General features: G+C 40.0%; 1 protein-coding gene across 1 annotated transcript in view; it reads right to left on the reverse strand.

Annotated features, from left to right (window-relative positions):
• The window catches only part of cacng2a (calcium channel, voltage-dependent, gamma subunit 2a), a 67,379-nt gene extending 50,798 nt beyond the window's left edge, over window positions 1-16,581 (reverse strand). Inside the window, exon 1 of the mRNA XM_072368829.1 lies at window positions 14,311-16,581. Coding sequence (XP_072224930.1) covers window positions 14,311-14,536 — 226 coding nt within the window. The 5' untranslated portion in view covers window positions 14,537-16,581. The remainder of the gene's footprint in view (window positions 1-14,310) is intronic.
• Between the last annotated feature and the right edge of the window lie 6,447 nt (window positions 16,582-23,028).

Genomic DNA, 23,028 nt, shown 5'->3' on the forward strand with positions numbered 1-23,028 from the left:
TAGAACAAACAGTATCTAAATCAATTAGATACATTCAACATCCATTCAAAATGCACCAAAATACGTCAAAGCAAAATGTCAAAGGTGAAATGCTCTTGGATTAACCTCATCAATGAGCGCACCTCCCTAACTGAACAACCTTTAGCCTTTTTCTTCCCCTTTGCATCCTCTAGTGTTTTGGGCTGAAGCGGTTTTCAGCAGTCTCATTGACAGATACAGTCTCATTACAACTGTTTGTTTTCCCAACAGCACCATTTGCTGTGACAGTGGGGTCTGCCAGGCCTGTCGACTGCAGTAAATATTCACTCTGGAGCACAGTAAACATGGCCATCTGAGCAGCGTTACACTGACAGGCGGTTCTGACGTCCCCAGAATCACAAAGGCCAGAGTGGTGCCAAGGGGGTTACGCTTGAACATGGACACCAAAGGACATGAAGACAATGACCCTGCAGTTCACCACTGAATTATTATTAGAAGTGCTCATATCCTGCTGATTTACAAATCTTACTTTGGAGTTCTACTAGAATAGATTTATATGCTTTAAAGTTAACAAACTTTAGCAAGCTGTTGAAATGACCCACTTTAGCACCTGACTCCTGAGGCTCAGTCTGCTTGGGAACTGAACGTGCAACTGAGCCACTCATTCTGTGTTTAAGGCATGCTACACGTTTTATGGAAATATGTTTTATGGTGATGTACATACAATATAACATGTTTTGATCAATGTCACAAAAAATGTAGATCAGTACCATTTCCTTTAAATTAGATTAAATTAAACTATAAATTGTATAAAGCAGACAAATTAAAAGTTATTCATTGTTATAATGCTGCACGTCGATGTCATCCTTTATTCATTAGAGTATGTTGATATTAGCAAGATTATCTAACTATAAAGCTTCAGCAATGTTGACAAATAAAAAAAATTTATTTTATGATTTGACATCAAAATAGCACTCTATTAAGCTCTCACAAGGTGAAATTTCACTGCATTTTGTGCCCACTAGAGTATTTAATCAACTTAATGGGAGCTTTTGTTTCCAATTTTCTTTTTTATTCTACAGTTTATATTTTCCTAATGGAAACTTTGAGTTGCCTGAACTGAGGCCATGCAGTATGTAACAAAAACACAGCTTGTTGCTCATTCAAGAGCAAGTAGAGGCTTCCTGGTAGAAATCTGATTTTTAATGGACGCAGCATTGTTGTGCTCTATTTCTACTCCATGAAATTTGTTACAGTTGTCCTCGAGAATTTTTAGAACAAGTTCAGTTACGTCAGTGCTCAATGAGTCATTGTTATATGTGCCAGTTATTCACTCACTAATTTACATAAGTAAAAATGTCACTTTTAGCTGCTTCTTGATGCAGGTTTTCAAATTCCTTTTTGGCCTGGTAAAAAAGACACGGTTGTTGTGTTTCTGAATTCTCCTACGTGTTCATGATCCTTAGTCAAAGGTTGTTTATTTTTGGATTTCAGGATCTTTTCTTAGGATGATTAGATTCAGTCTTTGTGATATTATTATTATTTTGTTCATAGTGAGCTACAGAATGAAGTCACAAGCCAATAAGAGCAAGACACAACCTGTTACTGTCTCTGTCCTGTTGTGCCGCTCTGTCCAACTGTTTCAGTTCAGTCTGTCTGAAAGTACAACACAGTCTGGTTTCTTTGCATTATTGCACAGAAAATAAATTATTCATATATGACAATCAAACGCTGAAGATGTCTGATATCAAACCCAAAAGAAGCCTTGTATTTTCCTTTCAAATGCAGTAACATATATGCAATTGTGGTCCATTTTAATCAGACAACCTCCATCCTTTCTCATCTCTAACATCACTGTAGCGCTACAGCATGCTATCTGCTGCCTTCCTACTCTTTATTAGCCCCTTGTTCACTTCTCCATCTGTCACACTCTGACTCTGCCCTGCTGGCACTACCTCCAGCCGCCCTCCTCTGTCCTCCACCCGGCTCTGAGTGGTGACCCGGGAACCTCCACTCCCCCGCTCGCCTCAGTCCAGGCCTGGGACTCTTAGTCTGGAGCTGTTTTTGGCCTCCACAATGATCACAGAGCTGTCAGCAGCTCTCCCACTGGGTGCTAAGAGGGCTTTGCAGAGGTGGGAACATCTCTGTCCCCTCTTTTCAGTTCTGGTCTGTTTTTTTTTGCTTATCGAGAACAGCATCGCAGCAGTTGTTTATTCCAGGGTATCAATAAAATCTTCACGTGTTGACTATACAAATCAAAGTAACTCTATCTAGAATTACAGTACATCACATTTACAACATTCCTAGATTTTAGTTAGTTCAAAGGAAATGATCAGTTCATGACTTGTCTGATCATACAAAATTTGACAATTGCCCTAAATTTACTACATCATACTACATGATGAAAAAAGAATAGTTAGAGAAATTATTTAAAATGAGTTGTTTGGGTTTGGATTTTGTTCTTTGGTTTCTTGAGTTTATGTCTGTTTCCCGGTTAGGTTAAGTCTTAGTTTCCTGTCTTTTCTTCCTTGTGCAATCCAGATAGTTTTTCTCCTTCCTGTTCTGAATTTGATTGATGAATCCATGGTTCAGCATCTTGCACACCTTGTCATCTGTCATCAGCGTTTGTCATCGCCTCATTATACTCCTTGGTATAATTTGTCGAATGCTAGCTCATTGTTGTCACCACCCCTTCGGTTCCTGCTCATTATTCCTCATGTTGGATTTAAGTGCTTTCCTGTGTAATCACTGTTGTTCCTGCTCAGCAGTGTTTTTCTCTCTTCTTCACATCAATAAGTCATGATAGATTATGATAGATTATGTTTGCGTTTTAATTTGCTGCCTTTCCGTCCTGTGTCCACCACCTTTAACCTTTCACCTTGCTCTGTCATGGGTCATGACACTAGTCATATCTACTGCAGGTAATTTGACAGAAAAAAATTGTGACATCAAAATGTCATAACAAGACAAAATTTTGAATCCTTACAGATGATTTTCTTTCAGGTTATCAATGATCTTTATTCAGAAAAAGGCAAAAACTAGTGAAAAATACAATATTACAGAAGTTATATTTATCTTGTCAGACCAACATCCCGTAAATGTTGTAATAGGTCAGTGATCCATCTGTTGCAAATATTTTATTATTGTATTATTATTATGTTCTGGTATCCACATCAGTGTCCTAATAATTATGTTTTATTGGGTCTGATTCCATTCAAATCAGACAACAATTGTCACAGAGGTAACCATTGCGGGGCGTCCAAAACTGCCCATATGTCAGTTTTTGAGATTTTAGTGAGCTGTCCCTTTAAACGTGACTCATGAAAGTACAAATCAGCTTTAAAGTAGAATCCTAACTGCCCACATATTGTAGATTCATTTCATAGTCATTACTGTTATGGTGATAGTTATTACATTAATATCCGTATCAGCAGGCACATCCAACTCTCTGTGGTGAAGCCGCCAAACAGACCCTAACTCTGCCTCGTGCCTTACCCCAACTCTGAGATGATGCAGTGTGTTTGGGCTGCATTCTGACACAAAGCAAATACACTGTAATAGATTGCAAATGAACTGCGCCAGGGACACCACCAATTAATCAAAAGGCAGATTGCCGAGCTTTCTCTGTGCCATTGCAGAAAAAAAAGTGAATCGCACCTCCTTAAAATGAATGGATTGTATCTGCAGTTAATTATCATTTACCACAGGGTCTCTTTGGGATGTTTCCACAGTTTAAGGATATGCCCGGCGAGGTGGAACGGAGAGGAGCTCTGCTGCGATGGAGTCAGAGATTGGCCTGCTGATAATTACACTTTCATTGTGAGGGGATCAATTCTATGTAATCAAGAGTGCAAACGCACTGAAAATCGAGTGGTTATTCAAGCCACTTTAACATGGAAAATTTACATTTTCAAGGGGACAGTATGTGTTGGATAAACAGTTGCTGAGAGAAAATACAGAACAGGTGTTGTGGTTTGACTGTGTTGGAAACTGATGAGCTTTTTCACTAATTATGCTCTTGATCCCCAAATGCCTTTGATATTTGTTTGGAAGGAAATTGAAAATGACTTCTGAATATTTTTGCTAATTTTCCTCATCACAGAATATAAATGAAACTCATATTTTTCCCTTTAGACCATGTACACCCCTTTGTGGCATCTATATTCTCTGGCAGTCACTCATTTAGTAGCATGACACTGAACACAATGTATACACTCTAAGGGTGGTTTAAGGAACACAAGTTAATGTTGGTTTGACCTCCAACTTCTCCAGAATTCAGTTTGTCGAATCAGTGGAGGTCCCTTCTGTCAGCTTAAAGGCAAAACCCCCTCTGACCAGAGCAGAGATCAGTGCAGAGGTTGCCCACTTCATCACAATCTCACAAGAGAGCTGTCGTAAGTTTGTCCTCACATTCAAAACTAAGGATCGTCACAATAAAGAAAATAGCGAGATGGAAATGTTTTTCATTGCATGTTCTATAAAGGGCAGCTTTCTGGCAGCATGATGCAAATCCTGTTTAAGCCTAAATCGAACCTTTCATCTTATTCTTTTAAACCAACTGACAGTGAAGTCAAAGTTAGACGATACTAGGTCAGATGGGACTAAAACTTGGTTGTTTTGTGTGACAGAGTGTGGTGCATGACCCTTCCCCTTCCAATAACTGTTTTTGAACATGTAACAGTTGTGCAATATAACATTTGTGACAGTTTTACATAACGCAAAACAGAAGCATGCCACAATATGCAAGTAAAAAAGACGTGATGCTTTTAGAGCCTTGAAAAAGTAATGATGTTACAATTTTCGAGCATGTGTGACAGTGTTATGGAATGTAAAATGCAAACATGTTGTGATTTTAAAAAGCAGACGCAAGCATAACTATTTTGTAGCTAACATAGACCGACCTAACCATTACACATTCTTAGTATCAGATTTCAGTGCAGGTATTCAACCAAACCAATGTAGCTCTTCATATTTACTGTACAGTCTCCTCGAGAAAGCAAATAAGCACAACCTCTTGACCCTGTCTGCTTGCTACTTAAATCTTCACTGGGATTTTAATTATCATTATTTACATCTTCTCCTTTAAAATGTGTTTAACTTCTCTTAGAATACACCTCACAGAGTAATATACCAAGCTTAAGCTTGTCACTTCCTTTTTTTAACCCTTAGATTTAATAAAGAAATATGTTGTTTAACAAACAGCCACATAATTGCCTGGCATCAAAACATTCAAATTCTTTTCAGAGCTATGAGCCGTATATCAATAACATAGATATTTATTTGCAGCTGCATGTATCCAAGCTGCATTCTTTAATGTAATTAAGTTGAGCTAGAAGCATGATAACATGAAAACATGTTCATATACTGCAGGCATTCAGCAGTTTCTATCATGCTCTGGTGAGTTGTTGTGCCACACTGTACGCTTATACAAATATTGGCCCAGGGTATGTTTCGTATTGATTTGTTCTCTGGTCATGTAGGATAAAGATAGACCCCACCCAACAGGACCAACTACAGCTAAAAATAACACGAGTAAATCAAGGCTGGAGCAGCACAAATACACACACATGCAGTCCTGCTCTGCTGGCTGGGATGATGAGAAGGTGTCAAAGTTCGGAGCAGGCAGTTTTCTAGAATGTAAGTATCTTTTCTTTGATGCATGCCCCATCATTAAAGCTTTGCTTTTCATTTTTGTGATTCTTATATACAGCCAAGACCCTTATTCTTTGGTGGGGGTCATTTATGACATTTATGAGAAAGCACCACCGAAGTTTACAACCCTCTACCATTGATCGAAGCCGTCAGAAGCATAAATCATACACTAAACCAATTACCATGCCATCACACTCCTCTGCTGTCCCTCTAATCTCAGACTGTCAAGAGAGCCAGACACCACTTCATAAAGCTATAGGGCAGGACTACTAATATACAAGCGAGGAGTCATATCTACTGTGCACTTTAAACCTCCATTGTCATGTCAATGTTGGCCTCTGAGTATGACGGGAGATGTAAAACTATTGACTGGTCTCGTCTTAGGCACAGTTGATGTGCCTTCATGCCTTCCAAATCCTTTTACCTTTTTCCAAATAAGAAATCAAACCTTCAAAACACCTTCAGATTCAGCCTGCAGCAGCAGCTCAACTGTTAGATTAACATAAGCAATCTTAGCTTTTGAGAAAGACAAAGGTTTCTTATCAGCAGATCAGAGGGAAATATGGAGAACTCAAACTGATGTTTTTATTAAGATTGTAAATGTGAATCTAATAATTCAATCCCACACAGTGCTCTTAATGCATCCGTGAAAAACAACCAGTAATGGTGTATTTAGACCAAACTCAAAGTGAAATGCATGCACATTGCAATTACAACTAAAGACAGTGGAAGAACGCGGACGGGCGTTGCATCAGGAAGTACAAGTGGACACGAATACACGGTAAAAGTCTTTAGCAAACATTAAGCTGATTATTTGTTGCAACAGCCTATCAGCATTCAGATTCTTCTTTCTTCACCAGAAGCGAGAATCAGTAAAGTTATGATGGATGTGTAGCACCACCAGGTAAACTATAAAATGATGTATCTTTTACTTGGTTTCAGGTATCGGTTATACTTTATCACAAGCCAGCGTAGGACTAGAATCAACTAGACATGATGGTGTTTTTCGCAATTTGTGGATTTCAATAGTAGGTATGAGGCTGTAACAGAAGTTAATGGTGAAAATAATCATTGATGATGCATGGCATTTATTGAGGTAGCTCCTTTCCCTCCTCTCCGAAGGGCAAATATTAGCTTGTTGCAACAAGCAATCCAGTGGCAAGTAATATGAGGCAAACATTAATTTCACATTTGGAGGCTTTGGAGGCAGAGCAGAAGCATAGCAGAGAGGGAGGTGGAGGGGCCTCCATAATGTGTCATTAGATTTCTGATCTGCACTCAGTTCCTGTCATCAGTGCTGCTCCTGAATACTGTACATCTTGCTATAAAGCTCTAAATAAACAGACAAATGTAGAGTAGTCTCCAGGAATTATTTTCGGCTGGACATATTGTGATAGTTTTATATCACTGGATTAGAGTACTGGCCATGTCTATGGAGATCAGTTGTAAAAGTTTAATGTTTGCTGAGTCAGAAAATGTTCTTTATTTCCACTGCTTAGTTAAGTTGGACATTTACCTTTTAACAATGACCACAAATGTGTAGAATGTGCAATATTTTATTTATTATTTTAAACACATTTAAAACACAAGAGACATACTTTAGAATGAATATAGATGTAACACAACATACTGCGTGGGTCTAATAGGCAACAATACAAACTTGAAGCTGCTCTCAGATTAAATCAATGAACTTTATACTGATACCTGAGTCTGTTTGCTGTGGCTGAAAGAATGATAACAAATGGCAGCTTCACCAGCAACACGACCAAAGGCCAGAGTCCTGCACTGATCTTAGTGTCTCTTGCTTGTGCTTAATTCTGTAATGGCTGGTCTGTAATTTGGCCTTAGTGGGCAATAGAGGGGGCAAAGTGGAGAGCAATAAAGCAGTCATGTTCGGCAGCGACTGTGTGCAGTCTCAGTTGAGCCCCAGTGGAGGCAGATGAGGGCAAAATGAATCCCATCCATCGCGGGCTGCAGGGCAAAGTGACAGTGCAGTGTAATGGAGCTCAGTCACTTTACTCAGGCTGTTATCAGATGAAGGAAGAGGCAGCCCTGAGGACTGATACTGACACAGGAGACGAGTCTCCGTTTCTTCTCCAACAAGTAGCCTTGACTTTGTTTTCCATCCATGTTGCCTTAAACTAGTAACTGTAATCCGGCCTGTGGAGCTGGATGTACAGTGGATCCGTGTCATAATACAGTGTAATGCCACTTTAGGGCTGGGACATTAGCCTGGGTGGGCGAGCTCCAGCTGGGTAATCCTTATCTGATTGGACTATGAGACTAATCCTGCTCTTTTCTGCCGCTTTGCTCTGCTATCTGCTTTTATCTCATTCCGCCTTTCTCACCCTTCAAACATGCGCACAACATACTCCCACGTGTATTTTCTCATGCATGAGAGAACACTATATTGTTGCTCCCACATGCTTATACATAAAATCATGAGGCAGGATGCACGAACTGGGATGTGTGGTGATCAACAGTAGCTATTTGAGGCCATAATGAAGTCATAGCCATTTCGTTTAGCCGAGGAGGGTTCGTTTTCTAAATCAGCATTTCTTTTTCTTAGAAGAAACTAATGGGAAAAGACCTGCCTTAAAACTTAGAGGATATCTAATGAGTGAGTTATTGACATCAAACAGGCAAGCATTCTTCATTTGTTATTACATTTAGGTGCAAAATCACTAAAATATCTCAGAGCTGTGCCCTCTCTACAAAAGTAACAGATGAAAGAAACCACAGAATGGGAAAGAAAGGCAGATATATCCACCTGAGTTGCATTTCTCTCTTAAGAGAACTCTAAAACCGAAGGCAACATATAGATTGGTAGACAACCAGCCATGACCAAATATATTACTTGCATCTGTAAATTATTTGAATTATTTTAATGATTATATAATATAGAAACATTGCTTCATAAAAGACATCAGATGCCTCTGTGGCCCGTCCTTCATCAAGTAGTCCACCATTTCTCTCCAGCACATCCTATTCAATGATGAAGCCTGAGGGTGGGGCTGTAATGAAGATGAATGTCTCAGCTTAGCAGAGCAGCACACCTGGGGGGGGCATGGTGGTGGCATCTCAGATTGGACGGAGGAGGGACAGCCTCTGTGGGCCAATTCATCCGCAGCACACATGTTTACTGTGTTCCCTGCTCATGCCTCATCAGCTGAAGCTCTCTCTGCACCCACTGTGGGTGCAGCCACATCTGTACTTGTGGAACAGAGTCTCTGAAGTTTTAATACCGGTTCAAGGATCCAAGGCTGAGCAGCAGAGGACCGTTATGTGTTTAAATAGTAAAAGCTACCTTCAAGATAAGTTTGTAAAAATGATACCAAGAGGAAAGCCCACACAGAGCAAATAAAGATGTAAGCTTGTGCAGCAAAGCCGCTCAAAACATGACCACATTATGTGATCAAGGGCCATAATTAATGATTATTTTCATAGCTAATTATTCTACTGGATTTTTTCAGGAGGAATAGTTCACAAAATGCAGTAAAATATTCGATTTTCACAGAAAGCAAGATACCATCTTCAAATATCTCGACCAAACACCCCAAAAACAGACTTTTTAAAGGGGTGTCTGATCTCAAAATATGATCACTCAAGCCCACATTTACTTTCTTCATTGTAATAGTTCAGTCTATGGATAGCTCACATTTAAAAAAGAAAAGATAAGTAAATTCTAATTGTCTAAGGCCATCTTCGAATGTGAGTTTAAATCTGATCGGCAGCCTTAAGTGACACAAAATAAAGAACCCGCTCTTGGTTAAAAAATAATAATTAAACTAATGTTACAAATCATTGCAGCTTGTAAGAGGACATAATAGATAATTGAGCAGTAATGTGGCGGATAGTTATGACATTGCTCCTGTTTAAATGGTCTCCTTATGGGCTCCTATAAAAATCATCTAATATTGTTGTAGCCAATCAGGAATCTTGGGACAAATGGTCCCTCAGAGCTTTTTTCTGAGTGATTCATGCCAATGTACCCTTCTCCTTTGTGTCTGTATGACTGTTTGATAAAGTTAATATTACTAAAAGACTAAATGTATTTTGTAACTATTAAAGCAAATTAAGTAACTTATTTGATGTTTGATGCTCATTTAAGTGGCAAAACACTGATGTTTTTTTTGCTATGCCACTAAAAGTGCATCTGCATTTTAGACTGTTGAGAAAACTTAAATAAGATCTCTGAACAGTGAGATGTGAAAATAAGTTTGTATTTCTGAAAAGCTCACTTTTATTAACACCTCTTACAAAGAGGTTATGTGGCTGGTGGGGTGTGATTGCTGGCTTTTCTGTCTATGTTTGTTAGGAAGATTATTTCCAAAATTATGTTTTATCTAAACTTAGAGTTGGCAGATTTCCAGAGGTGAGATCAAAAGTGAATGTATATCATGTATTAATTATATGACAAACCATGAATATATTATATGACTAACTCTACAGTATACCTGTGGTTTACACTGTAAGGAATAACACGAAAACTGTGTAGTTACACAGAGGTGAGATTAGTTTGTTGCTCTGAAATGCAGTGAATGAAGTGAAGGTCACAGTGTTGAAGCATCAAGTGTGGGTATTCCTATTTTGCTGTTTCACAGGTTCTCCGCTCTGGTAGCTGGTTACACAAACACAAAGCATCGCCCACCTGTGTCCACTCTGCGAGCAGGATGTGTGGGCCTGCACTGTCAAACACACAGTCTGTTCTCAGTGCTGAACGACCGTTTCATCCGTTTGCAGCCTTAATCTGCAGCCTGATGACCAGAAAGAGTTAATTTAAGAAGAGCCGGGGGAGAGATGAATACTAGTCATCCTAGCACTTGGAATTAATAGGACTGAGCTGCAAACTGGAGCCTAATTAACATCTGAAATGTTAAACTTGATATGACTCTCTATGAGCTGAAACAAGGCAGGGTTTGCAGCAAAGCAGCTTGCTTATCACTGCTTTACTCCAGCTGCATCCGCTCCTCTGTACTTTTTTCAATTTGTGGTTTAAAATGTTCAAACTACCTATAATTAAATGTACTCGCTTCTTAAGACCCAATTTCCTGAGCAGGAAGTCATTTGAATGAGAATTTAAATGAATCTGACCCCGGTAAGTAAATGCAGTGCCCCCGTTTTTCCACTCCCTTGCCTCCTCTGGGCTGAGGATCATTCATGAATCACAAATGACAAATCTGGGTTTATTTCCTGCCATTTGGATCCTCGATTCAAAGGGAGAGGTTCATTGTACTGATACAAAAGCAGCACATAAACACACCAAGCTGAAAGTGTGAAGTGTTTTGATGTCATCTTGACTCTGTCCTGTTTTGTTTGCCAATTAAATAACGGCCTGGCAAGGATAAGAGCCAGTCACTGTCACAATTACACCCCAGCTGTGATTAATCCTATGTAAAAGAGCTCAGTCACCCCTCCCTGATGGATAAGAGAACAACACTGAATTCTGATCGAGTGCTGCAGTTATTACAACATCTAGTGTTGTTCTTTTATCCATCAGGGAGGGTTTTTTTCCCCCTGTAATAGCTGCAGCACTCGATCAGCATTCAGTGTTATTCTCTTATCCATCAGGGAGGGGTGACTGAGCTATTTTCCCAGAAACACACTCATTTGAAGCCTGCCAGGTGAAGTCACACTTTTCTGTTGTTGGCACCTGAGCAGCTTCTCAGGTACAGCTGAGGTGTAACTGCTGTGATCAGACTGCTAATAAAGCTGTTCTGTTACAGGTGCTGATGTGATTTTTTTTCTCTTTGCCTACTTTGAACATTTGTATCTGATAAAGTGATACATTTGACTGAATTTAAAAGAAATTCAAATCATCCTATAAGTTACTTCTCATTCACAGAGACAATATTCTTTTTGTTGAAAACACCATCCACCATTTCAGTATGCATCTACTTTAGCATGCCCTCACAAATATGTACTACTTTCAACTACTGCCAACAAGCCTAATCATTGCATCATTTTGGCATTTGTAAATCATTTTACATCAACAGCTGGCAGTGATAATGTCAGCCGAGGACTTCATTCATCAACTTGCTGCTCACTACTGAGGGAACTATTGATTATCCATAGGGGATAGGAACTGAGTGAAAGCATTTAAAGCCAATTCTTGGTACTGTAGCAGCATGTCCTACAGTAGATTGTTTTTTCCCCATCCTGTCACAGGACCTATAAGCAGGAAATATGCCACAAACTGTTAAAAAACAATATCATGATTTCCGTTCAAAGTAGTTTGTTAAGGTTAAAAGACCTTCATTGCCATGATTACAACAATAAATATAATCATGGTGAAAAAAACATGCCGACTATCAGCTTGAAACAGAAAATATTCATCAGTCTTTAAGTTCAGTGTTTTGTCAGCCCATTCATCCCCCACCCCACGACTCCTCCGTATATGACTTTGTAGCTCTAAGACACTGAAGTTTCACATATCCTGACTCATCTCTATAGCACTCTGTCATAGGTGGACATGTACAACCTCAATATTTTGGTGCAGGGGACGAAAATGCTTTCGATCAGTTGCATTTCTATTAATCAATCCCAATCCTCCGGGGAACGGTGTGCTAAAATCCTAAAGCAGCAGATGCTTTGGTCAACAGAGCCACTTTAGAGGTCCCTTATGGAAGTCAGTTGGGTAGGCACTTCAAAAAATATACTGGATGAGGCGTCTGTGTATCACCAGCACAAAGGAACCAATCAACAGTCAGTGAATAGGAGTTGTGGTTGTCTAAAGTCATCACATTAAAACCCAGCTGTGGCAGTCCAGTATGAGACTCTGTTTGGTCTGAGCTTTTGTGCACAAGTAAAAAAAAAAAAAGAATAGATAGTTCGGAGGCCAGTGAAATTTAATCAAAGTCAGGATGCCTTGCAAGGTAACTGCACAAAGCCCGTGATTTACTGATAGTTACCAGCAAAAAAGTTTTTTTTTAAAAAAGCTTATTGTCTGAAAACAGCCTGACTGTGATTGGACCCCACAGCTAAACAACGAGGCGATATACAGATTAGAGCTTTCCAAAGTCTTTTTTTAAATTTTTAAATCATAGTTATTAGAGAAATATTGTTAAAAGCTATGTTAAATTTTCTATTTAAAGTCAGTTATCAAGCTTTGAACAGAGAGAGCGATCCTGCTTATCACAGGAGCCTCGGCAGCATAAAGTCAGACACTGCAGCCTTTCAGGATCGTGGCTAAGACGGCGAGCAGATTTGCAACGCTCTGCGCCCTCGCAAGGTTACAGCGCCTCCTTCTAAATCAGCACCCAATGCCTCCACTGGGGCATGACAGGAAACACACTGCCAGCGTCTGACAGGGACGACACCAGAGGTCGTTTAGAAACCTAGGCTCAGGACGTAAGGCTGTTTGGCATCTCAGAGAGTACAGAGCACAGACAGGTCAGAGGTCACAGCGCTGCCACCTTCAGGGTTGGCAGGCGGGTCAAGGTGGCTGGCAGACAACTGCACTTCTACCTTGTCTTAACTTTTGGGTTTTCACACACTGTCCAACCTGCTGGCGTGGAGTCACATTCCCTTTAAAGGTACTGATCACCTGCAGCTTCCCTTGGTTAGAGATAGTCAATATATCAGGTTCATATATGATAACAGTCCCCCCCCACAATAGCGTTTGTATGTGTTAAAGTTTTACTATTGAAATTCAAATGTCTGACTAAACAAACTCCTCCGGATTGGTGTGGGGGACGTTTATGCAACCAGACTCCTTCACACCTTCTAAACATCTAAAATTAACTTAATCAGGTTTTAAGCGTAGTCAGTCTTCTCTTTGTTTTGCCTGTTTTTGTTTGTTTATTTGTCTTGTGAAAAAATAAAAAATAAATAAAATAAAAAGTATTTTCTTTGTCAAATTGTGTCATTAGAGCTTTGAAGAAGTACAACCATGTACTGTTTATTAAAGAAAATAAAGAAGATGTGACAAAACTTAGAAGACTTCATCTAAGCTGTTTGAAGAAGTAGAACTTTTCTTCTTTCCGATGAGCTTCAGAAGCTTCTGGTCTGTTAGATTTGACTTTGACGAACGAGACGACAACTTAAGTCAGAATTTGTACACAAAGTTTATTCTTGTTTATCTACATCTAATTTTTGCTGGCATTGTGAGTCCTTGAAATGAAGCAGTCTTCCTGCTTCAACCTCATCACAAGTTGCATGCATCATATCAACCAGACATGATGGTTCTTTCTTCATTAATTCACTAAAGGCTCAAAAGAGTAAGATAAGTATTGAACAAAAGAAAAGATTAGATGAGAGAGCAGTAAAATATAATGAATATTTGGCTTAAACATTTTCTTCTGGTGAGTTTGGTAAATGTAAAACTTAACTTGGGGACCATCTCAAAGATTTAGATTTAGATTATTTCATTAAAGGAAGAGAAAAGCTCTCAAAAGTTTTGAGTCCTTTGATGGGGGTCCAAAACAGACACCTGAAGGACAACACCAGCTAACTAAACTTGAAAAGTATCAGTCAGAGCAGATATGACGAACCACTTCATATAACACCTACTCTTTTTACTTAAAACGCTAGTTTTCAGTATTTCATTTACATGGAAGCATGGACTTGAAAAGTACACAAGTGTTGGTCCATCAACACGTGTTTTGAAGTAATTCTGACGCCTGTCAGCTTCAAACGAAACCATGTTGGGAAAGTTTGAGCAGTTTGAGCTCCTCTTACCTTCCAAGCAGCACGTCCTCCACAGGCCCGAGTGGGTCATCACCTCCTCGTTCTTCTTGCTGGTCTCGTTCTCGCTCATGGACTTGCTCCTGCAGACGCCGCGGGAGTACAGCCAGTAGTCCGTGCCGACCGCGATGGTCATGAGGCTGAAGGCCGCGAAGGCGCCCACCGTGGTCAGCAGCATCTGGACTCCGCGGTCGAACAGACCCATGTTTCCGCATTCCATGAAAGGGGGACCCCCTTTCCTCTTGATGTACAGGAAGTAAATATTTGAAAATTTGCGGGACCAAACCAAACCGAAAAAACGGGATATACTCGAGCGGAAGGAGAGGGAAGAAGGAGAAGGAGGATGCGGTAGGAACCTTATGGTTGCGTTTGGGTGAGGACCACAACAAGAGAAAAACTGGGGATGAAAGGCAGTTTTTGGAGCGGGAAGAGGCAGAGACAGGAATGTCTCTCCTCTTTGTTTGCTTTTACTTTTCCACCAAAAGGAAACAAAAAATGAAAATAAATCAGGGATGCAGAGGATAGCAGCACCTCAGCAGGCCTGTAGCTGCAGATGTAGCCCACACTACAGCCACTTGCAGCAAGGAAAGCTACTAATGTGAATAAAACACTGAGCTATCAAGGATCAGTTCAAGCCTGAAGAGGCTGGGCTGAGCCTTAAAATGGACGTGGGATTCACTCTTTAAAACAACCTGTTTGTTAAAGGTTAGGGTCATACACAGAGCTGAATTTACATGAGCTCAGATAGAGCAAAGAGGGGGCTGAGGGGTAGCGATGTTAGAGTAATGGCAGGCTTACAGTTCAATATGTCTAGTTACTTTAATCAGAGGTTACACCGCGTTTACTTTTTTACTAGAATCCAGGAGTATAGCTATATCCAAGGCTATTCTAACAACTAGTATTATTAGGCTGTTATTATTCTAGAAGGTTTCATTAGTTAAAAAGGGGAAAAGCCTGTAGACTGTAAATTGGAGAGGAAAACGAAATACAGCAGGGAAATCTATCATCTTAACAGAAGAGAGTAAACAAATGGACCGATTCAAGTCCTGCGGCGAGGAAGTAAAACCTATTCTCTGGGTGTTTTATAAGCCTACTGTGAGGTTAAAAGAAAATCTTAACGCTGGTTTCTCACAAATCAACCTGGTGGAATGGGGAAATAAAGGCTCAACGATTAAATTAATTAATTAGCAGGTGAAAAAAAATTCTCTCTCTCGCTCAAAAAAAAGAGACAGAACCCGCTTAAAAGAATGCAGAAAATCAAATCAACAGCTTAGATTTTCCTTTTTCCTAAAATTTTGATCCCCAGTTTCCATATGTAGCCCTATAGCTCTGGGAAGGTTTCCGCCGAAAATGGGGGTCTGCGGTGAGAGGAGATTCGGTCGACGATCCGGAGAGAGCGGGGAGCATCCAGCAAGGCAAGCCGACCATCACTCGACATAGAGCCGGCAGGAGCAGGACGAGGAGTCGGTGTGGGCGCCTTCGGAGCCGAGGATTCTTCTTCGGGGGCTGGAGGAGGAGGATGGTGCTGATGCTGCCGCCGCCGCCGCTGCCGCTGTATCCAAATTCACCGAGGCAGTATCACACCCAGGACGGTCCCGTTTGTAAATTAGCCCTTGCGCCATGTAATAGGAAGAAAAATGAAATCAGATGAAAGATGCAATGCCCCTGTTTTCCCCTCCTCCTCCGCTTCCTCTGCTCCTTCCTCTCCCTGCGCTCTCGGATGCAGGTTTAGCAGCTTTGCAGGAAGAAAAAAAAATCTTTATTACACAATCAGGAGAGCGAGTCGCACAGATCCACAGACAGCGCTGGTGTTGTCACGATTTCAGAGTGAGTGGAGCCGTACATGCATACGTCCACTCCAGCCTTCCTCTGCCTTTACACGGATGCTGAGTGATGTGAGTGTAAAGAAGCTGCTCTTAGTTCTACGGCTTAGTTTTCTTCTTCCTCCTCCTCGTCTCTGGCGGCGTTTAAAGGCCCCGCAGTGTATGTGTGACTATGTGTGTGTGTAAGTGTGTGTGTGCTCGGCGCTGCAGTAATGGAGGTTTGTTGCTGGAAAGATATTAAAGATTTTTAAATTCCGTTTCTCAGTGGTGGAGGGGGCGGAACGAGGAGGGTGTTGCGATGGTGGACTGTGCCTTGCTCTCTTTTCTTAAATGTTGGATTACTAAATTGCACTTCTGTGCACAGGGTGAGATTTATACATTTATGGCTCGTTATTATTGACTGATCCAATTGTTGCAGCCTCTCCAGTCTCCCCTGCACTCCTCCCTGAAATAGTTCCACTGAATATCCGACTTCACTTACGTTCTTTTAGCTCGTTCTCGTCTTGAAAATCTGGGATTTTTAAAAAATGTTTACAGCTTACAGCTTTAAAAGCAGACATCCCTGCTCTGAATGGACGATTCTCCATGAATGACAGTCAGCAGCGAGGATGGACGACGCTGGACAGACTCCAGTAGTTCAAGCCCAAGGTTGGGTTTAATCACGTTGAGGGGTTTGACTATCTGATGTCAGCTTTAGATTATGATACATCTTTAAATGACAGACTCCTGTGTAATTATGTGCTGTATTAGCACAGAGAGGAGTGTGAGGCTGTGGTGCTGAAAAGACAGCTCCCTCCAGCGCTTCTCGGCCTCAGTGGAGTTTGTCTCCCCCTAGTGTTCAAACGAATTGATTGCAGCTAGTAAAAACTCCGTTTCTGAACACAGCCAACGTCTCTGCACCTTTGAATGCACTTTTTTTAACAGTAGTTAAGCAAAGATGCAAACACCTCAACCGCTCAATACAAGATGCTTTGAATAATTCTGTGTTCTGCCACTCTCTGTGTTTTTACAGTAGAAATGTCCCAGTTAATGTCAAAGTGGGTTTTAAAAAGCTTTTTTTGTGGGGTTGAGACCCCAATGTCAGCTCCAATAATGGGGATGAAAAGTATCTTTCAGCTGCTCACATGTTCAGGCCTCCTAGTGGAAAAAGCCACCACCATATTTCTCTCAGGCTTCAGGCCCACATGTCAAATATTGGATGAACAGATTAATATAAATGAGCCCCTAAGTAGCTGCATGTTGAAGCATGGATGAGACTTCAAATGAACAGTGAGAAGAATGTTTGATAAAAAGGGCTGAAAGAAGTTCTCAAAATAATTAATTTGACTGCAATACAAATGAGTATCCATTCAAAACATCTAAGAAGAGGGGTAGAGTCCAAATGCGGATGCAAAAATGTTATTGTTTTTTGTTCCCAAATGGGTTTGGACTGGTTTAGAGTTTCAACAGACACGGGTTACAGGTCATGTTAAGTGAAACAGCAGGCCACAAATTATGGGAAAGCATCCAACTGATGGAACAGAAAGTGGACGTAATACATCGTATACACTGGTCACCAACTGCCAAGATTAAGGAGAAGAGATTTGGAATAAGGTATGAAAAAATACATCCTATATTCTTTTTTTCATTTTAAAACATCATGAGGTGTCATAATCCACGGTTTTCATGATTCATTATTTTTGTATTTTGATTTTTCCTTGTCTTATCTCTGGTGTAATCATTTCTTATTCTTGCGGTTCTGTGTTCTTAGTTGACCTTTATACTTTGTTGTAGATTCTTGTTGTGGTCATCACCCCTAGTATCCTCAGTTCCCCTGTTTGGGCGTCATCTCCACTTTCACACCCGTTTTCACTCAATCAGACACAGCTGCAGCCACTTCCTCATTGTTTCCCCTCAGTATATATACTCCTTTGTGACACTCACTCCTTGTCACATCCGTACTGCTGTTTATTCATCTCTGTTTTCTGGTTCCTCACTGCTCTTGATTTTTTCCCCTCCCCTCCCGTCAGGTGTTTATCACTTAGTCTTTCGTGTTCTAAGTTTTTTTTTTCCTGTTTGTTTTATGATGAAGGAATTATAATCATCCGTTGCCTTTGGACTGCTGCTCTCCACATTTGGGTCCTCCAAACCATTTACCTCGGATATTGTGACATGAGGTCAAGAAAAGATGGTAATGATGGGAATTTGTAAGAACTGAGATAAAGACAATCGTGCTACAGCAAGGATCCACCTGCACTTATTTTAAGTTGTAATGTGGGTTTGCTGAGATCTGAATACAGCAGTTGAAACAAAACATTTGACAAAAAGAACATCAGATACCTAATTCTACTCTGGTCTTATCCTGTTGTTTCACTATGAGGCTATGTTATATAAAGTTTAATATTCATTAAGATTTTACTTAATCACTGAGTTTTGGAATTTACAAAAGGAAAGAAAATGTCATAAAAGTGAAAGATATCAAGCACACTGACAGGACACTTAAAAAAAAAAAAAAAAAAAAGAAAAGTTGTGTAAAATGTATGTCAACAACTGAACACACACAGAAAATGCAGTTGGGGGGGGTCACATCACTCTTAAATGTAAATACTCAGCGATATTCAAATGGACCTGGGCGACCCGATCCATCTTTTTGTAGAAATAGTCAAATTTAAGTGTATTTTAATACAGCCAAATTCCTAAATGAAGCTGTTCTAATTCACATATTTTCTGTTTGTTTTGTCAGTCAGCCTGTCGCTCTGCAACCTCTTCTGACAAAATCTTACTTCTGAATGACCCATTCATGATATTGTTAAACCAATAAGTTGTGACTTGTTTCTGCGCTTCTTTCTTTTTAATACTTGCTTCTCCAGACTTTTGCTCTGTTGCTCGTGTCTTTTTTTTAAGATGTGCTGCTGCCATCGAATTCAAGATAAGCTGATATTTTTCATGAAACTGTAAAATGTCTCTCTTGCAGCATTTGGTATATTTTCTATGTTCTGTTGTGAATAAATTATTGATTTGTGAGATTTGTAAATCATTCCATGCTTATGATTCACATTCTACACAGCGTCCCAGCTTTTCTTTGGAAATAGTAAATATTTATTATATAAAACCTTAAAGGAAAACAATATAAATGGGTTATGCAATCAGATATGACCTGGTCTCAAAACAGGAACCTCTAGGTTGAGTTATTTAACGCCGCTCTTTCGTTCTACAGTAGAAAACGGTAAACTCTGAGAGCAGCAGAGCTTCTCCTGCAGATTCCATCACTTTTCCCTAAAGAGAGACCTTGAGCTCTGACTAAAGACCTCTCTGATTCTTCTTCTCTGCCTGGATTTGGGACACTGTTCGCTTTCATTAAACAATTATCACTGACAGGCGAAGAGGGTGCTCAAATCAGGTCCCAGGACTGTAGCTGCGATGGTCCACGTGGACTCTTTATGCCAATCTGACATTCACCCAGCAGGCTGTAAATCCAGCCCTAATTGTGGGCTTGTTAGCACGCCCCTTGCGCTTTGGCTCAGGGAGTGTTTTTATATGCTCTGGAGTAAAAGAAGGGGGGGGGGGGTCTTTCTTAAAGGTGGTCGGACTTTGAACATTTTTCTTCTGTTTTCAGTAATTGAACCTGATTAGAGGGATTTCTGGGAGAAGAAGCACCCATGGGCACTCTGGTCTCTGGAGTTGAAACATCTCTTTCAATCATGAAGGCAAATCCGACAGCACAGTTCGAAGGGGTAGAAGTTCAGAAATTTCTGAAAATATTTTAAAGGACAACTAAAGAAAGTATTAAAACGTGTACAATTTCAGTTATAATCTGTGAAATATGATCTCTAATGTGTATAAAATTTACAAATGCTGAGAGATACTGAAAGGATTCATTGTTTATTACCTAGATAACTAGTTTATAACTAAACTTACCTAATTTACCTTGTACTTCCCTAAACCCTCTATCTCTGCACTTTATCTTTCAGTACTTTCCTCTATCCTCTATCCTCTATCTCTATTCTGTCACCTCTGACAGAGTCGGACTAGTGAGTTCCTTCTATGTAGTTTATTGTTAGCTTTTTATATAGCTTGTTATATCTTCATTTGTAAGTGGCTTTGGATAAAAGCATCTGCTAAATGCATAAACATAACTAGCCTTAAAAGTGTTGGTGAAAGCAGCCACTCCACTCTACATTGCCCAAAGATTAATATAAAAAAATGTATTGATGGCTCATTTATGACTGAAGCGTTTGCCAATTCAAGATCCCGGTTAACTCTGAATCCTGGTTTGCATTTCCATAGTAACACTCACTGACACCTGCTGTCCAAAATGAAGTTGGTATGACTCTGTACGTGGCATGTTGATAAGATGATGTAATGGGCTACATTTTCCCAATAAAACATTCAAAGTAACTCCTAGTTAATCTCTACTGACTTAATACACGGCAAAAACTACACACTCACCGTCCACTTTATTAGGTACACCTTGCGAGTAAAAGGTTGGTCGCCCTTTTGCCTTCAGAACTGCCTCAATTATTTGTGGCATACTTTCAACAAGGTGTTGGAAACATTCCTCAGAGATTTTGGTCCATATTGACATGATAGCATCACACAGTTGCTGCAGATTTGTTGGCTGCACCTCTATTTGAATTCCCCCCACTGAGGGATGAATAAAGTTTTTTTTTGTTTGTTTGTTTTCCATTCTATGACGCCAATTTCCCGTTTCACCACATACCACATGCTCTGTTAGATTGAGATCTGGTGACTGTCATTGGAGTACAGTGAACTCATTTTCATGTTCAAGGAACCAGTTTGAGAAGATATGAGCTTTGTGACATGATGTATTATCCTGCTGGAAGTAGCCATCATAAAGGGATGTATATATCTATATATATATATATATATATATGTATATACAAGGGCTGTCAAAAATGAATTCATTTATTGTAAATATTTATATACACACACACATATAGATAAATAGATCTAGATCTATATAGCCGTTAACGCATTAAATTTGACACATTTACAGAAGGTGCGCACATATAGAACGTGCACACATTAATCTTGCCTAAAAAGCTAATTTTGTGTTAGAAGGTTACATTTCGGTTAATTTGCTTTAATCAAGAGACCCTGAAGGGGTTAGATTATTCACTGATATAACTGTTTTAGTGCTTATTTGAGTTACTGTCTGGCACCGACAACAATGCCACGTTCAAAGTCAAAGTCACTTAACCTGTGTGACTGACAGAGATGTGGCAAAAGGTGCTTATGAACACAATTAGAGATCTGGATTCTGTACTGAGTCTGAACCTTCCCTTTGAGATAATTACAAATAGTGTCAGAGATTAATTGGAATGTGTATAGCATCTCAGAAAGATAGCCCATGAATACCCTTGAATTGATGAAATATCTCAATCCACACGATCCCTCATAATCATTTTTTTAAATCATAATTTATGATTAATCTGAATCATATTATTAATAAAAATGCATGAAGCAGATGCAGGGAAAATTCAATTTCAGTCACAAAATTGTTGCAGGAAGAGGTGTGAAGTAGCATGAAAAGATCTCAAAGCTACACCTTAGTTATGCACTAAGTTACTTTCCTCCGGTGCGGCTGTGTGTTCTGCCGATGTTTCACAGCGTCTCGTGTGTGAGGACACTGCCGTGTCAGCAGCGTTTCCGCCCTGATCCCCGGGTGTCTATGCTGAGCTGAGTGCAGCTGAGTGAGCATTTTGACATGAATGTCCCTGTGCTGCCAGCACACACACACACGCACACACACGCACACATACACACACTCTCAGTCCTTCGTCCAGCTCCACTACATGCATGCTGCAGCTGCTCCTTAAAGATGACAGCCCCTGGGTTCAGTTCTGGTTCAGTTTCCGCGTGCTTTTCTGACAGTCTCAGCAAAAAGCTCTGAGAGAAGCTCACCTTGCTTCAGGTAGAACTGCATTACCTGTGTTTTAACATGCATTTTTAATTCTGCGTGTGTGATAATGCACATGTAATAATTTTGACATCTGTAGCCACTCTTTCATGCACTTTTTTCAGTTACAAATAGTTTTTTTTCTCCTGTTTTGCCCCTTTTTGATAACCCCACAACAGTTCCACGATGTTTTAAATCTGAGCCATTCAATCACCCTCCATTTCTTCTTTTTGAACCACTTTTGGTGGATTTGTTAGTTTGCTGAAGGTCCTGTTAAAAGCTCCGCCTTCAGTTCAACTCCAACCTTCAGACGGCTGGTCCCAGATTATCTCCAGTCACTCTTTATTTTAATTCAAGGTTGAATTAAAAAAAGTCCAAACATTAATAATACTGGTACTGTGGAGTGACGTTCTTACCATAAAAAATAAAAAATTATGTATAAAATTTGTGAGGCCTTAGTCAAACAGCTCTATCAGTGAATAATCTAACCACAGTACATTCCTCCAAAAGGCTTCGTCTTGGCCTCTATGTTCTACTGTTCAGCTTAAACGCTATTTTGACACAGGAAAGACTTCTCCTGGCATGCAGGTCAAAATGATGCACTTTTGCACCAACAGCTGAGAAGTGCTGGCAGATCCTATAAGACTTTTTTAGGAAATTTTCTGCTCTTAGTCCTGATTTTGCCGAAGTGGAGAATCCTCAATGAACGGCCAGGTTTTGAAAATGAAAACATTTCTGGACAACTTTCCTTGCAATGGAATGATTTTCTTTTTACATGTATTCAAATCGCTTATTAGACTTATAAGGTTCCATCTCTCTTCTTATGGCCTTAGGGAGCTCTTAAGATCATGGCATGATGAAACCACATGTACAAAGAGACCAGCAGCTCAAAATAGTTTAAGAAGAATTTACAGTTCTTCTCAGCTCTTTGGAGCTTTAAGGTGAATTTCAGCCTGCTGGTTAGTTGTCCAGCTACAAGTTTGCTGTTTC

The sequence above is a fragment of the Leuresthes tenuis genome, unplaced genomic scaffold (assembly GCF_036924035.1).
Source record: "Leuresthes tenuis unplaced genomic scaffold, fLeuTen1.0.hap1 SCAF_17, whole genome shotgun sequence".
Lineage (NCBI taxonomy): Eukaryota > Metazoa > Chordata > Actinopteri > Atheriniformes > Atherinopsidae > Leuresthes > Leuresthes tenuis.